General features: G+C 60.6%; 1 protein-coding gene across 2 annotated transcripts in view; it reads left to right on the top strand.

Moving 5' to 3' along the window:
• LOC140903645 (G protein-coupled receptor kinase 5-like) overlaps positions 1–16018 on the top strand; it is a 62203-nt gene extending 46185 nt beyond the window's left edge. The window contains exons 4-16 of one of the 2 annotated variants that reach the window (XM_073325249.1): positions 4258–4335; positions 4742–4842; positions 4972–5064; positions 5158–5221; positions 5995–6135; positions 6522–6712; positions 7344–7381; positions 8221–8310; positions 8544–8752; positions 9430–9567; positions 10056–10193; positions 10913–11044; positions 11589–16018. In XM_073325249.1, the coding sequence (XP_073181350.1) occupies positions 4258–4335; positions 4742–4842; positions 4972–5064; positions 5158–5221; positions 5995–6135; positions 6522–6712; positions 7344–7381; positions 8221–8310; positions 8544–8752; positions 9430–9567; positions 10056–10193; positions 10913–11044; positions 11589–11708 (1533 nt within the window). In that variant the 3' untranslated portion in view covers positions 11709–16018. Of the gene's footprint in view, positions 1–4257; positions 4336–4741; positions 4843–4971; positions 5065–5157; positions 5222–5994; positions 6136–6521; positions 6713–7343; positions 7382–8220; positions 8311–8543; positions 8753–9429; positions 9568–10055; positions 10194–10912; positions 11045–11588 lie in introns of those variants that run through there. The other variant, XM_073325250.1, reaches the window with a different exon arrangement.
• The last annotated feature ends 51 nt before the right edge of the window (positions 16019–16069 follow it).

The following is a 16069-nucleotide window of genomic DNA, read 5'->3' on the forward strand; positions in this document are numbered from 1 at the left end:
GTAAACTCAGGTCCACTTAAAGCCAGTTTAGTGAAACCTGGGCAAGCCCCAGTGTGGACACACTGATATTCACTTAAAACTGGGTATTTCAGTTTAGCTTGTGCCTGGAAATTTACCACTTCAGGCTAACTTGTTGAAAGCAGGATTAAATTAACATTTTGGTCCACACAGGGTTTGGCACCGGATTCCCTTGCTCGGCTTGCAGCCTTTCTGTGAGGTAACCCTGAGCAGCTGTGTGTGTCGTCCAGGCTTGGGTTGTGTTTCTGAGCCCCTCTTCCTGGCCCCAAGGTAGAGGCTGGACTCTCCCGCAGCAGCATTCGAGTTAGTGCAGTCGGTTTAGTTGCTGAGGAAAGTTTCACATGAGGCTATTCTCCAAAATGTGCTTCGGAGCCCTGATGAAATGGGTTTGGTCTTGTCACGAAACTGCTCTTCCAGCTGTCCGTCCATACGCTCCCCTCTCGGCACTGACGGTCCGGCTGGAATACAGGCTCTGCAGCCCGATTCTGCCCCTGCGGGGCCTGTGCAGCCCCATTGTCTTTGCTCTGGTCAAAGACCAGGCACCCCTAGTTTTCAAACTGGTCAGGATCCACAGCAGTTGCCGAGGGCCTGGCCGGCAGAGCCTCTGTTGCGGGTGGCGTTGAGTGGGGTGGAAGAAGCCTGTCAGATCCCGAGGGATGTGGGGACCAGGGAAGCGTTTTCACTCCCAGCTCGCTCCTTGCACAGGTAGAGGGGTGGGGCTTCACCTGCCTTGGAAGGCAACAGGGATTGGGCACTACGGGATGCTCCAGTGATCTAGCTTGACGTATCGCAAAGGGGAAAAGACGTGCCATGTGTAACACTGCGGTGTGCATGAGGCTGTCCTGTGGAAATGCTGCAGGACAGGGCCTGCGCCTGCCCGGTGCTGCATGCGGGGTCCTGGTCCCAGGGGCGTGCCTCTCTTCTTTCTGAAGGAAAGAGAAACTGCATTGCTTTGGTCTCCTCCGGCCCCTCCAGCGTGCTGCCATCCGGCTCCAATTGTGAGCGACCCCCACAGCCCCTTTGCACGGCGGGCTGGTGCCACTCACGCTGGCAGAGCTGGCTTGTCGTGTTGTTGACATCCACCCTGCAGCGTGGGCCCCTGGGACTTGCTCCGGGATTACTAGCAGTCTCTGCGCACATCCTTGCCGGGTGCCAATGGGCTGGTGCCTCTTCACGGAGTGTGTTTTTCTTGGCACGTTGGCTCACGGAGGCTGCATGCCCAGGGGCCCTTGCAGGCTGTGCTGGCTTGTTGCTGGTGCTGGGGTTTGTTGCCTCTTTATGAGGCTGGCTGCTGGCGGGAAATGTCACACCACGTAGGGAGGGGAGGGAAATCACCTGGGGCCATGAGGAGGCCCACGAGGAGTGTCATGCCTGCAGTGCACCGGGTCACATGTGGCACTGATGCCAGAGAGTTGCTTTCTGTCCACAGATGAATCGCTGACCTTGTGGATTGTCCTCCCCCGGGGGGTGGAGGGGTCCTAGTGGATTAAAGCAGTGGAGGCTGGGAGTCAGGACTCCTGGGTTCTGTCTCTAGCTCTGGGAAGGGAATGGAGTCTAGTGGGTTAGAGCGGAGAGGAAGGGGGCTGGATGCTGTCCCCAGCTGTAGGAGCAGGCATGGGGTCTAGCAGGTTAGAGCAGGAGGCGGGGAGTCCAGACTCTTGGGTTCTATTTCCTGTTCTGGGAGGAAATGTGGCTCTGTGGCTAGCGCAAGTGTGAAGCCACTTGGTTTTATTTTAGTCTCTGCCACTCACTGTGTGATCTTTGGTCCTGTCACTTAACCAATCAGTGTCTCAGTTCCCCATCTGTAAAGTGGGGCTACGGACAGCACCCTGGGTCGTGGGGGCTCTAACTGCCAACTGCTCTTGCTGTATCCTGTCTCGGCAAAGTGGACTGGTAACAGCTTGGTCCCTTTACAGCCCCCTCCCTTTCCCTAGCTTCTCGGGGCCTCAGTGGTCCTGCCGGAGCTGCCCTGCAAGGAGACCCCCCAGTCAGCGCTGTAGTTCAGGGCTGGCTCGGAGAGGCTTACTCAGCTCCTCATGGGACATTCCAGCCTGTTTGTTTCTCATGGCTGTCATCCAGTGGTCTTTTTATTAAGGAAAACACAGATGTCACTTGAGCCTTGAGAATGAGGGCGACCCGTGAGCCATCCCCGCTATGCTGGCCCTCCAGAGCCTATTTCCGTCCTTCCTGTTTAAGGCGGCCGAAGCCTGGGACAGTTTTGAGAGCACCTGCTCCGTTTTATTCCCCTGGTTGGCTCTCTTCCCAGCCCCCCTTTATTAGGGGACCGGGTGCTTAGCCAGCTTCACACCTGACTCTGCTGCACTATGGGAGAGGTGAGTTCTGACCGAACCCTTCGCCCGCGGCTCATCCCTGCCTCTGGGGGTCATTCCTGTGTCCTCCGTCTCCTAGCGCCCGGCCGAGTTCCCAAAACACTGGCCGAGGGAGCAGCAGGTCAGATTTTAATAGCCGCAGAGCGTGGCTCTTGGAGGAAGGCAAACCGCCAACACCCAATGGGGAGGCGTGGGTGGGGAGGTGGAAATCAGGGAGGAATGCCAGGAGGGGCTTGCAGGGGCCCCATGCCGACAAGAGCAAAGTGGGAAGGAGACACCAGGGAGGTTGTCCGGGTACTTGGCCCAGGGTAGGTTTTTCCTGGTGCGGTTGGCTTTTTAATGAGGGTTTGGCCCAAAGTCCTGGCTGCTCCTGTGTCTGGGAGCTCGTCCCCTACTCTCTGGCGGTTCAGACCCTGCAGGCCCGTTAGTGTTGGCGTTAGCGCCAGGTGGGCCACCGGAAGAACGAGCGGCTCTTGGGCGGAGTTGGCAGAGTCCGTTGCTGCCTAACAAGCACCGTCATGGGGGTGACCGGGGTGTTTGAGCCCTGGTGGGGTCCATGCCCGCTTGCCGGGGGGAGCTGAGCAAAGCCAGGTCTCCCCTGCTCCTCCTCCTGGAGCTGTGTCTAGGAGGCCTAGCAGCGAGTGCTTAGCAGAACCCTGGGGTCCCCGAATGTGGGTGAATCCCCCCGAGCAATGTGTCACGTTAGCTCTCCCCAAGGCAGTGTGCGAATCCAGGCTGTTCCGGCTGGCGGCTCCCCCGCCTTCGCAGTTGCTCGTTGTTTGGTTATAAATGGCTCCCACTGTCCGTACAGCTGTTCCTTTTGTTGGGCTGGTGGGTGGGAACATTTGGCTGTACACCCCCCGGCCACGCTGGCTTCCTGCCTGTCCCGGGAGCCGTACTGCAGGGAGGGGATGGTTAGCCCAGTGCCGGTCACCCTGAGTGTGGGGCAGAAACCCACGAGCATCTACACTCGCCGACAATAATGTCATGCAGGTAAATGCAGTCAGGCCCTGTAGGGGTGCCCAGGTCACCTGGGAGCCGTCCGGGGCACCAGCCATGATGCCATGACAAGCAAATAGGTGCTGATTCCATGAGCTGCAGCCTCAGCCCCAGTGGTGCCCAGCACAGGGACTGGGTCTGTACCTGGGGAGTGTGAGCGCTGCACAGAGCTTGTCCCAAGACCATGGCAGGCAGGCCTGAGCTGGCAAGGGGTGTCGTGGCCAGACAGGGGGGAGAGCGTCTCGGCAGAGCTCCAGCACAAAGGGCGAGAAAGGTCAGGTCAGGCCAGGCCTGCTGGCCCTGGGACAGCTGGGGCAGGGCCTGGTGCTGAAATCCCTTCACAGCCCGGTTCTGTAATGCTGCCGGCCACTTCAGCCGTGGAGCCCGTGCTTGGTGCCAGTAACCCCCTGAATCCAGGGCAGCGTGTGGCCCACAGGGTGGAGAGAGGCGAGGGCTGGCGCTGCGGGGTTTGGGAGGAGTCCCAGGCCATCCAGTCTTGTCTCCAAGGCCAGGTCCTGATGTAAGGGCTGGAGGGGGAACCATGGTGCCTCCAAGCACTTGGCAGCGTTCCCTCTGTCAGGAGGCTCCCTGGCAGTGCCAGGCAGTGGGAGGCAGAGGTGTGGAACCAACCCGGTGTCTGCCTTGGTGGCACCCTCGCCCTTTGGTGTTGGTGCCATGGTGACATGGCAGAGCCCTGTCTTGCCCATTGCTGGGGGGTGGGCCCTTGGGGCCAGCTTCACAGCTCTGGGCTGTGCCTGTTTGGGTCTGGGGTTTTGGTTTGAGCCAGGCAAACCCTGGTGTGGTTCCAGCCAAGGCTGGAGCGGTGCTGAAATGTACCAGGCCTTGCAGAACAATGACCGCTGGACCGTCCAGCCCGGCTCAGTCTGATGCCTCTTTCTGCCCCGCCCAGATCGATTACGAGCTCTCTCCGGATGAGCGGCGCAAGGAGATGGGCGACGAGATCATCCGAAGGTTCTTTAAAAGGGAGGTGAGTGTGTGCCCGGTCCCCCCGCCCCCCACGGTGAGCACAATGGGGAAGGAGGCAGGCAGAGGCTGGCCAGAGGGAAGTGTGTCTCTGCCGAGCAGCATGCGCTCTCTGTGAGGGGAGGGTGCCCCTTGCTGGCAGCATGGAGAAGATGCAGGTCTGCGTCCCTGCCGGAGAGTGGGGTCTCAGCTGCACTTTCTCTCACGCTGCCCTTGCTGGGCTAGACAAGGTGTGAGGAGCCTCGCTGTAAGGCCCTGGGCTGCCTGGGGCTGGGCAAGGCAGCTTGGTGTCTCCCATGATTCCTACCCAAGAATCAATCAGGTAGGTGGAAAATACCCAGGTGGGGAGCTGGCTGGGCTTGGGGGCTTCAGCCAGGACTCAGACCTGCCGTGCTCTCCTTTCACCTCAGTCTTCAGACTACATGCCGGAAATCAGCCAGGCCCTCATGAAGCAGTGCATGGAGAACCTGGAGAAAAGTGCCTGTAAAGACCTCTTCAGCAGCTGTCTGGCGTGAGTACTGGGCTTGGCCTTGAGCGGCGCTGTGCGTGATACAGCGTGGCCATGATCCGCGGCGCTGGAGAGGGGTCCTCCAACGGGGCAGCCGGGAGAGCAGAGCTAACATCCCCTTCTCTCCCCTAGTCCTATGCACGGGTACCTGAGCGGAGCGCCCTTCGCCGACTATCGGGACAGCATGTACTTCGACCGGTTCCTGCAGTGGAAGTACTTGGAGAGGTGAGTGAGGGCTGCTGTCTCCGGGCTGCATTCGACTGAGCTGAGCTGGGATCTTACGGGCCTTAAACACGCCTTGCGGCTTTGTCATTTCAGGCAGTCGGTGACCAAGGACACCTTCCGGCAGTACCGGATTCTGGGCAAGGGGGGCTTTGGAGAGGTAAGGCTGTGTCGCCGGAGCGGGGGGCTCAGGGGCTGGGCAAAGGCTGGTTTCCCTGAGGCGTGGCACAGGTTCTCTAGCCTTTGTGGAAAATAATCCCCTTTGATGGCAGCACCAGCCCGGCGGGCACTGGTGCCTAGGAGATGCTGCCAGCTGGTGAGGCCCTGGCCTCCAAGCACTGCTAGCCCCAGGAGCACTGGGCAGGGGCCTGTCTGCCAGGCTGAGGGGGCCTAGCCCAGAAACGAGGTGATTCAAGCTCTGAGAGGCCAGTATGTGGGCATAGCCCTGTGGTGAGGGGGATGGGCACAAGGGCATTGTCTGTCCCTGTCCACCACGGGGGAGTCTGGGGCTAGTCGATGGGAACGTGCAGCTGGGCCCTGCTGGCTGGCCCTTGGGCTGGCTTTGTGTGGCCAGGGGGCTGCTTGGGGCTGGGTGAGTTGAGTGGCCTGCACTTGGCACGTTGCCCCAGATGCAGAGGAACTTTGTAAAGACAATTGGAGCAGATAAGTCAGTTTACTGCCGGCCAGGAAACCCCACGATCCCCTGGGGGAAGGCCCCTTGCCTTTTGCCCAGATGGGATCAGGAAGCTGAGTTGTTGCCCGAGAATCTGTTCTCCTGGTGGCTCTGGACAGAGACGTGGCTTTGGTAGGGCTGGAAGGATAATGCCAGGCCCTTGGCCCAGGGGTCTCCTTCAGCTAGTCCAGTCCCATCTCCCAAGCACCAGGCACTGCCCTTCTCGGCCTCCTCATGCTGCGCTGTGTCTGTGTCTCCAGGTCTGCGCCTGCCAGGTACGAGCAACAGGCAAGATGTATGCCTGCAAGAAGCTGGAGAAGAAGCGGATCAAGAAGCGGAAAGGGGAGGCCATGGCCCTGAACGAGAAGCAGATCCTGGAGAAAGTGAACAGCAGGTTTGTGGTGAGTGTTGCTCTCCTGAGAGCTGGGCTCCCAGCCCCTCCTGGTGCTGCTGCTTCCTGCCTCCTCTGGCTCCGGGATGGTTCGGGAGCCCTCCTCCCTGGAGCTGGCCATCGGGGGGACCCTGCTGGGTGTCAGTGGGATGGAGACGCCCCCACTCTTCATCACGTGGGTTGGGACTGGCTGTGTTTGTAAAGGGGTGGCTGGGTTTGAAGTGAAGCACGCAGAAGAGGGGTGCCATGGGGACCCAGCTGGCATGCACCCCTGTGCCCTCCGGTCCGTACAACCCAGCGACTGCCCCCACCCGTAACCCTGATGCTGCCATGGTGACAGGCAGCTGTTGGAGGCCTGCCTGTGGCGATGGTGCCAGCTCTGGGGCGTTCTCGCAGGTCAGCCTGGCTTACGCCTACGAGACGAAGGACGCACTCTGCCTGGTGCTGACCATCATGAACGGGGGTGACCTCAAGTTCCACATCTACAACATGGGCAACCCCGGCTTTGAGGACGAACGTGTCGTCTTCTATGCGGCCGAGATCTGCTGCGGGCTGCAGCACCTGCACCAGGAGGGCATTGTCTACAGGTGAGCGGGCCTGGGGCAGGGGGCCTGACTCGGGCCGGCCATGGCTCCCCGCGAGAGCTGCTGGGGAGGAGCTATGCAGCGGCAGTGCCCGTCTCCAGGCAGCAGACTGGCAGTGCCCAGGCTGTGGGGTCAGGAGCATGCCCTGTCCCGCTACTGAGCACTTGCTCACCCAGGGAGGAGATGGTCCCCGAGGCAGTCCCTCTCTCTCTCCCCATGCCAGGGGCTGCAGCGCCCCTCCTGATCAGCTGGGCACTCACGGAGTTCTGCATGCCGGCCCCGGGCCTCCCCTTCCCTGCGCTGCTCTGTGCCTGTCCTTTCAGGCTCTGCCCGCTGTCAGGCCACAGCTTTCCCCAGGCCTTGGGTCTGTGCTCCTGGCATGAGATGCTGGGCCATGCCCTCCCTCTTCTCTGACTAGGATCTAGCCCATCCTCACAGCCTGGGATATGAGACCCAGCTCTCACGAGTTAGTGGCACCAAGCTGGCCAGCAGCGTCCGAGTGGCTCTCTGGGTCCCCCAGTGTACTCAGCTGAGCCAACGAGCCCCAGCTGGCATGCACTGCACGTGCGAATGTAGCCGTGCCTGGGCTGCCCCGGTTGTCTCATTCTGAGCTGGGCCTGTCTCTCCTCCCCAGGGATCTGAAGCCAGAGAACATCCTGCTGGATGATGATGGTGAGTGGGGAACGTCCGGGGGGAGCTGCCAGGGTCTACACGGCCCCTTCCCAGGCTGGTGGGAGCATGAGCCCAGCTGGCTCCTCCTGGCCGTTCCTTGGCTCTGGTTCTCTTCACTGCGTCGGCTTGCACTGCGTATTCCACCCTGGCTGGCACCCAGCCCTGAGCCGCCTCCGGGGCGGGGGACGGGCTCCCTCCTGCCCCGGCTGGTACGGCTCACCCCACAAGCTGGGAGTGGCAGTGATGGCCTGGAGGCGGCCCCAGAGACAGCAGCCCCCGATCCACATTCATGTCAGGGTGAAGGGGGTAGACAGGTCTGCTGGGGGGAGCGGCTTCAGGCTCTAGGCATCGGGCCTGAGATGCCCCCCTGGGAGCAGTGTCTGGGCCCACGTGGGGTGGGGGCAGTGACTCCCAGGTCAGACTAAAAGTGGAGGCTCTGTCTGCTCCGCGCTAGGGGGTGCGGAGCTGGAATTCCCCACCCAGCCCCGTGCTGCTGCGCTCACCCATTTGCTGCATTTCGCTGTTGAGGTGGTGCCATGCTCGGGGAGGGGAGGGGACGATCGTCGTGTTTAATCAAGCTGGCATCAAGCGCTCTGCCCCCTTCGGGAGAGACATCGCATGCATTGCTTTTCTCCTGAGGTCAGTGGCTCCCTCTGTTCCCCTCTGGGACTATCTTCCCGAAACCCATCTCCTTAGAATAGCCCAAGCAGCTGATGCCTCAGTCCCCGAAGGGCTGCCTGCTGAAGGGAGGCAGCAGGCCATGGAGCTGGGAACCCCGGATGGCTTGGGAGTGGTGGGCAGTCCCACCGCTGAGCCTTCTGATTTCCCTCCCGCGGCAGGACACATCCGGATCTCGGACCTGGGGCTGGCCATTAAGATTCCGGAGGGTGAGATGATCCGCGGCCGCGTCGGGACCGTCGGCTACATGGGTAGGTGTTGGGGCTGCCCGTGCCAAGGGTAGAGCGGGAGGTGGCGGCTGGAAGCCAGCGCTCTGGGCCGGGTGCTGGTGTCAAGGGGGAAGCCGCTAGGCAGGACGGCTGTGCTCTGTGGCGGGGCCCTTCTCCCACCTGTGGGCAGCCTGGCCTCAGGGCCTGGCTGGGAGCCGGCGAGTGATTCCGAATGGGGTTTGTTTGAGGGCTGTCCCCTGCTCTCGCCCCGCCAGCCCCAGAGGTGATTAACAACGAGCGCTACACCTTCGGCCCGGACTGGTGGGGGCTGGGCTGCCTGATCTACGAGATGATCGCGGGGCAGTCGCCGTTCCGCGCCCGCAAGGAGAGGGTCAAGCGGGAAGAGGTGGAGAAGCGGGTGCGGGAGGAGCAGGAGCTGTACTCCGACAAGTTCAGCGAGAACGCCCAGGCCGTCTGCACGATGGTGAGTTGGCAGCTGGAGCCGCCGTGCCCTGTGCCCCTCCCTCAAGGCCTGTCTGTCCGGAGCGGGGGCCGGTGTCCAGGCCTGCTCTGCTGGGGGCCCTGCCGGCAGGGCCAGCTTTGTGAGTATGTGGCTCCTCCCTGACCCCAGGCGCCCGCTGTCTAGAGCCTGCTGCTGCTCTCAGCCGCAGACACTACCCAGCTTCCAGCTCTGGTGAAGAGGGGAAGCGCTGAGAGGAAGTCCCACGCCCCGAGACGTGGCTCTGCTGACCCACCCCCCGGGGTAAACAGCGTTGGGTCGAATTCTTCCCTCGACCGGGCGGCCGCCTCTCGGGGAGGTGGGTTAGCTCCAGCTGCGGGAGGACGTCGCTGCCGCGTTCAGTGTGTGGACACCGCCCCAGCCCCTCTGTGAATGGTGGGTGATGAGACTCTTGTCTGTGCAGCGTGAGCTCGCCAGGCAGGGACCGTCTCGCTGGGGCTCTGAGCTCATTGGGGCCTGGAGGTGCCCCGTCCGTACACAGGCTCCTCTCCAGCCCCCTGCCAGGCCGGGTGCCACCCCCAGTGCTCTCCTGCGCGCCAGGCTGTGGGGGCAGCGCTGGGTCGCTCCGTCTAGCCCGCTGCGCTGCGTTCAGTCCGCATCACCCCCCCGTGTGACCACGGGGCCTCGGTCCGTCTCCCCAGCTCCTGACCAAGGACCCGAAGCAGCGACTGGGCTGCGGGGAGGACGGGGCCGCCCAGGTGACCCAGCATCCATTCTTCAGGACCATCAACTTCAAGCGGCTGGAGGCCGGGGTCATAAAGCCGTCATTTGTGCCAGATGTAAGAGCCCAGGAGGGGCAGGGTGGGGGCAGAAGGGCAGGCAACATGGCACAGGCCAGGCATCGGCGGGGAGGGCCACAAGTCAGTGCTGGGCCAGTGGTGATGGGCTGATCCTCCTGTGGCTGCTGGTTGAGTCTGAGGGGGCTGCCTCCCCAGCCCAGGGGAGTGGGCCCTGGAGCATGCTGGGGGCAGTCAATCCCCTGCCCCATGCTGAGCGCTCTCTGTGGGTCATTCAGCTCTGGGGTATGGGCCCTGGGGTGATCAGTCCCCTGCCCCACGCTGAGCACTCTCCGTGGGCCCGGCACTTCCCTGGGGCGGTCAGTCCCCTGCCCTACGCTGAGCGCGCTCTCTGGGTCGTGCAGCACTGGGGTATGGGCCCTAGGGCGGTCAGTCCCCTGCCCCATGCTGAGCGCTCTCCATGGGCCCGGCAGTGCCCTGGGGTGGTCAGTTCCCTGCCCCACGCTGAGCACTCTCCATGGGCCCTGCAGCCTCGGGCCGTGTACTGCAAGGACGTGTTGGACATCGAGCAGTTCTCCACCGTCAAGGGCGTCAACCTGGACCAAACAGACAGTGACTTCTACGCCAAATTCGCCACAGGCAGCGTCTCCATCCCCTGGCAGAATGAGGTACAGGGCGGGGGGAGGGATTCAGCCATAACAACCGAACTCCCCCCTCACCCCACTATGTGTCCCTGCAGACAGTGCCCCCATGGCTCTCTCTGGCACAGCAGCTGGCAAGGAGGGAGGCTGAGTCCATATTGCTGGCCAGGGGGCTCTGGCCTGTCTGCTTTCCCCATAAGAGGATTGGTGCCCTGATTCCCGAGCCCTCTGCCTCCGTGCCAGGGCTGTGGGGCGCGCCAGGGTGTGCAAACTCCTCTCAGGCAGGATTGGTGGTGGGCTTCCCTCTTGGGCAGCTGGTTCCCACGGCAGGGTCTGGGAGGAAACCATGCTGGGGTAGAGCCTGGGGGAGCTGGGATCCAGGCCTCTGCCCTGCAGCTGCAAGCCCTGAGGAGGGTGGGTGGGAATGGAGGCTGGGTGACCCAGCAGGAAGGAGCTGCCCTGGGAGGAGGGGCAGGAGCCCCATGGCTTAAACTGAGGAATACAAAGAGCCTGATCCTGCCCTAGCCCCATGGGGCTGTCCCTCCTCTTGCTGGCTCCCAGGGATGGCACTAGTGTGCTGTCACCCCAATGCATCCAGCTTGGCCAGCCCCCTGCTCCCAGACACACAGGGAGACTGCCCTCCCCAGGGAGCCTGCCTCTGATCGCCTGGGGGACGGTCCCATCTCTGGGCTGCCTGTGGCCCCGGGCGCCTCCCGCTGAGCTTTCCCCTGTGCGCCTCTCCCCAGATGATCGAGACCGAGTGCTTTAAAGACCTGAATGTGTTTGGACCAAATGGGTTGCGCTCCCCGGATCTGGACTGGAAGCAGCTCCCCGAGCCCCCCAAGCGCAGCCTGCTTCAGCGGCTCTTCCGGCGGCACGTAAGGCCCGTTGTGTGTCCTGCCCGCGGTCCCTGAGGTGTTTGCCCCGCCCTGGGACCCTGGCCTTGCTGGGGCTCCCCCATGCACTGCAGCAGGTGCTGGAGACTGCCCCGCTCCACGCCTGCTTTCAGCCAGCACCTATAGCCAAGGCTGGCTCGACGCTGACCCACTCCGGCCCAGGGGAAGCCAACGCCCCTTCAGACCAGCAGAAGGCATCTCATGGCTGAGACTGGCCCGGTAACCCCCCGTCAGCTGTGTGGACGCCTTTGGCCCACGCCGGCCCCGGCTGGTTTCTGTGCCGTTGGTATGAAGGGCTCGGCGTAGCCAGCCCTGACACTTCCCTCTGTGGGTGGGTATCTCTGCCCAGCTGGGCTGCTGCCCTTGCAGACGTCCTGGCACTGAGGGAAGGTTCCTGGGGTCTCTCGAGTAGCCCCTCCCCTGTCCCTTGCCTTCCTGGCCAGGCTGATCATGGGGGAGCCCGTGGCTCGCAGGCGGGAGTGGCTGAGCCCCTATCTGACGCTCTCTGTCCCTGTCTCCCCCGCAGCCGGCGGACTACACCATCAGCACCAACACACACTCCAACCTCACAGCGGGCATGAACTCGCATCCGCCCACGGCCAACTCCGCCGGCCAAGGCCGGGCCATGGCGCAGGCGCCTTCCTGACCCCCCTGCTCCCATGGAGACCCTGCTCCGTTAGAGCCAGCATGGGCAGGCCCAGAGCCCGCCCGTGGAGCTGCCGTCCTTGCCGTCTCAGGGTTACCGTGGATGTGAAGCTGAGGCTGTTGGCGCCAGAGCTGGGGTGAGGGGCTGTTCCGTCACCCTGCCCTGCTGGGCTGAGTCACTCCTGGAGGCCGAGTGGGAAGATGCAGCCCCAGCCCAGGACTGCGTGCCAGATACTCTCACTGCACCTCACCCCATCCGCCTCGCCTCTGGGTAACTGGAGCCCTCTCAGCCCTGCTCCCGGGGGCCCGTTGCGCTGGCAGGACCTGGCACGGCCGCATGCCAGACACAGACTGCTCAAGGGAGCCTGGATCCATCTGTGTGTTCACGCGGGAGGGTGGAGTCGGTGTTTGTTGTTGCCAATAGCTTCCTTGCCGTGATCACTGGGGTGGCCTCTCCCAGCTGCTCCCGCTTTGTCCCCCCAACGCGGTTCCTGCGGCAAACCCTGCCCTGGGAGGTACTGTCGGCATTGTGCCCACCCTGCATCTGTCGGGGAGAGGGGGGCTCCCCCGGTGTTACACCCCTGCCTGTGGGGTCTGGGTGAGAGGAGGGGCGGGGCTCACAGCCCAGGTGGGAGCCCCTAGCTGCTCAGGCTGAATAGGGGCTGGCCATAGCCAGCTGGCTGCAGAGACCCGGGGCAGGTATGCAGGGTGTATTGTCACTGCTCGGCTCCTCTCAGTCCCGGCTGCAGGTTGGGATTGAGGGGCACCAGCAGGGTTGGGGAAGCCCAGGCCGGGGCAGCAAGGAGGCTGTTTGAGTGGAGTAGGACCCAGGGGCCCTTGAATTTGGGGTCACGAAGGCCATCAGTCAGTTGCACCCACGCTCCCTTGCTGGAGAGAATTGGTGAAGGGAGCAATGACCAAACCCCTTCTCCTCTCACCCTCCCCGCAAACCCAGCACCTCCGGCTTCCCGCACCGCTTCTGTTCTCTAAGCAAGTGTCCCAAAGAGTCAGTCAGTCCCCCTCCGACTCCTGCCCCTGCCCTCGGCCCAGCGGGAGGTCGCTCCTGGTTCTCTCAGCTGCCACCTACCCAGGGTCTAGCAGCCTACGACGATAGCTCATAGCCTGGCCCAAAGGGTGAGACTAAGACCCCCTGACCCTGCATGGGAGAGTCTTGCCATGGGACTGGCCACGGGCCCCTGGGCTGCCACTTGCCTAGGAGCAAGCCATGGCAGGGAAGTCGTCTTGGCTTCGGGCTGGAATGCAGGCGGCTGGGAGGTGCTGTGGGCTCAGGTGGGACCTGAGCACTGTTGCTGAGTGGGGATGGAGGGGGGGCAATCTGTTTTCATAGCACCTGAGCCCCAGAGCTGCTTGTTGTCTCATGGCGAGCATTTGTGTGCTGTTAGGGGCCTGGCAGCGTGCAGGGAGCCCGGCACTGGGCCAGACATGGGCTGTGTTTTTATCTTTAGGGTCTGTTCTGGCCTTGTGCCTGGGAATCTGTCACTCTTAACATATTTGGTGCTAAAGCAAGAGCTGCTCTCAGCGGAAGAAACTCGGGCTGTAAGCAGGGGAGTGAAGAGTTTTCCATGGAACCCACCCCCTAGCATGAACTGCTGAATGCGCACCCAGCATTCGCTCAGACTTCAGCGTGACTCAGATGTCTTCATACAGCCCTGGATGCCTCTTTGCTCCCCTGCTGAGGTCAGAGTAAAGACCCCCTCTCTTGTCCCACTGGCTGGTGTCCCCACCCCCTAGGGCTGGGTAGGGAAAGAAGCCCCCAGTTCTGCCTGGTGCTAGCGACATCATGAGCTGTGACAAGGGAAACGCTTTTCAATTCCTCTTTATGTGAAACAGTTCCTTCGTCTCCACCCCCCAGGTCAGTAGTTGCCAAAAGAGCTCCTTTGCAAAGGCTCCTCTCTCGAGATTGGCCCGTGAGGCTTTGTTGTCCCAAGAGCCGGGGCTGGCAATAACAGACTCCTGAGCCGTGCCAGATCTGCCAGGCCGAGAGTGGCAGACTCGTTGCACTTTGTGGCTTTGCCCTGATTCCAAGTCCAATGCACAATCCCCGTTTTGTTCTCCGGCCTCACCGCTCCTTGGGGAACTCGATGGCGGGAGTGGGCCACAAGGTCCAGAGGGGCACGTAGCCCAGCTCTTCCAGCCCCAGCTGCTGGCTGTTGAGGGAGCTGCACGTTCTGCTCGGCTGCTTGGCTCATCGGAATCCAAACAAGATGCTCCATGTGGACAATCTGCCCCATGGGACTCGTGTCCCAAGGGAGGGGCTCTCTGATGTGGGGACCAAGGTTAAAGGCAGGCTGTGCTGTGCAGTCCCACTCGAGCTCTCCCTCTCATCATGCCTAGAGCAGCGGGTAAAGCTGGCCACCCAGCTGACCCCTGCCATGGTCCTCTAGGCCTGACCAGAGCCCACCTTGAGAGCCGTGCCCCAAAGATTAGCCATTTCTGTCTGACTGACACCTGCCCCCTGTGGGAAGAAAGGGTATTACAGCCTTATGCTCCTCCCCTTTCTCAGCTGGAGCGTGAGCCATGCCTGTGGTGACCTCAGCAGGTCCCACATTCGAATTACTTCCGCGTGAGCATGTCTCCTCTGGGGAGGGGGAATCTCTGGGAGCACCTCAGGGTGATGGGGTTCCAGGCCTGGCTGGACTCCTGATTACTTGGTGGTTGTGCGGGAGGAATCTTCACCTCTCCAGTTTGGTTTGCACTGGTGGAACTGGGAGCTGAGTCCCTGCTGGTGGCAGCTGCCATGTAGGCGGGCTGGGGCCCGTCTCTCACCCAGCTTTGAGCCCGGCCCGCACGACAGCTCTCGCCAGTGGGGCTGTGGTGCTGGTGACTTGTGGGTCCCATCTTTGCCAGTGCGGATAGAGCTGTCATTGCTGGTGAAATGTAGGGTGATGGCACAGGGGTAAGGCTGCTCCCAGGGAGCATTGCTGGAGCTAAGCAGTTGGGGTCTGGGTTTGGTCTCTGGAAGTGTCTGTGTCCCAGGCATTGGCTTGGCTGGACTCGCGTGGATCTCGCTTTGCCCTGGTCTTGGCAACCTGCTTGGCTAGAAGTGCAAACAGATCGGGGGACAACAGTGCAATGTTGCAGGAGATTTAGATGCATCAATGGAAGATGTGTCTAAATCCTCTAGACTGTTGAACAGCCTCAACCCAAATTAAAAAAACACTGATCCCTCTACATTCAAGTTACCAACAGGAACCGAAACAGAAAATGGTTGCAAAAAGTTGTATTCTTGTTTCCTTCATGGATTTCGCTCAGCTTGGAGGCAGAAATTAGGTGGGTTTCACTTCCTAGTTCTCCAGAACCAGCCCAAGATTGCAGAGTGTGGGTTGCAAATGCTGCAGGAGGAGGTGTAAAACCAGACTAGGTGTAGTTCATTGACACTTTCAGGCTGCTCCAAACAATTGTTAAATTCTGTGAAACACTTCATTTAGGAAAAAGTAACTCTTGGGCCTAGATGACATGACTGTCCCTCTGAAAAATACAGACTGATGGCTTTGGTGTAAATGAACTGGGAAAAATTGTTTCAGATGCCATGTCTCTTATCCCTGGAGCCTCAGCAGACATCCTGAAATAATCCGTGCTTGGTTTTTTGAATTCTGTTTGGGGGCTGGGCAGAGAAAGTTTCTTGAATATGATTGTATCCTGCTCCATCTCATCGGAGAGGAAAGTGTGTTCTGATACCATTGAAAACAAGGTGTGTGAGAGAGAAAATGGGTGTGTTTGTTTAACAGACTGAGAACTGCCTTTTGCTGAAAAGATGCTCCGTGACCCACGGACCTTGTCCAGAGAGAGACTGTGTGCCACATGGACAGTGTCTGTTTCTATGCAAGGACAGGTTGGTGGTCTCATGCCAGTTTCTCCAGCGGGCAGCCCTGGGGATTCCAAACAAGACTGAATTTCCCCCTTGCAAAAGGACACCTGTATTTTTGTATTTTCCTTTCTCTCAACATCCATGGGCTTTGGATTGGTTTTTTACACTGTAAATTCCTGGTTCTGGTGTATTCAGTTTGGTTTTTGTACATTTGTAAACATTTGTAAATACTTATATGGTGAGTGCCTGGATGTACATTTTAAAGCTAAAAGCAGCAAACCAAGCCATGTGATGACTTGTACACTTCCATGTTTCAGGGATATTTTTATAGGGAATTTAAAACAAAACAAACCCAACCTCTCAGAGGAAAAAGGGGATGTCGCTTCACCCCAGTCGAGGAGAAGCCCTCTTACTCCGCTGTATTTTTGTAGTAAGCTTTTACAACTTTCTAATTTGTAATTTAATTACAGGACTATATTTTAGGTTGGTTTTCTTTTTTTCCGCTTCCATTTTGTAAAGCACTGAAATTACAT

This window comes from Lepidochelys kempii, chromosome 26, assembly GCF_965140265.1.
Source record: "Lepidochelys kempii isolate rLepKem1 chromosome 26, rLepKem1.hap2, whole genome shotgun sequence".
NCBI lineage: Eukaryota > Metazoa > Chordata > Testudines > Cheloniidae > Lepidochelys > Lepidochelys kempii.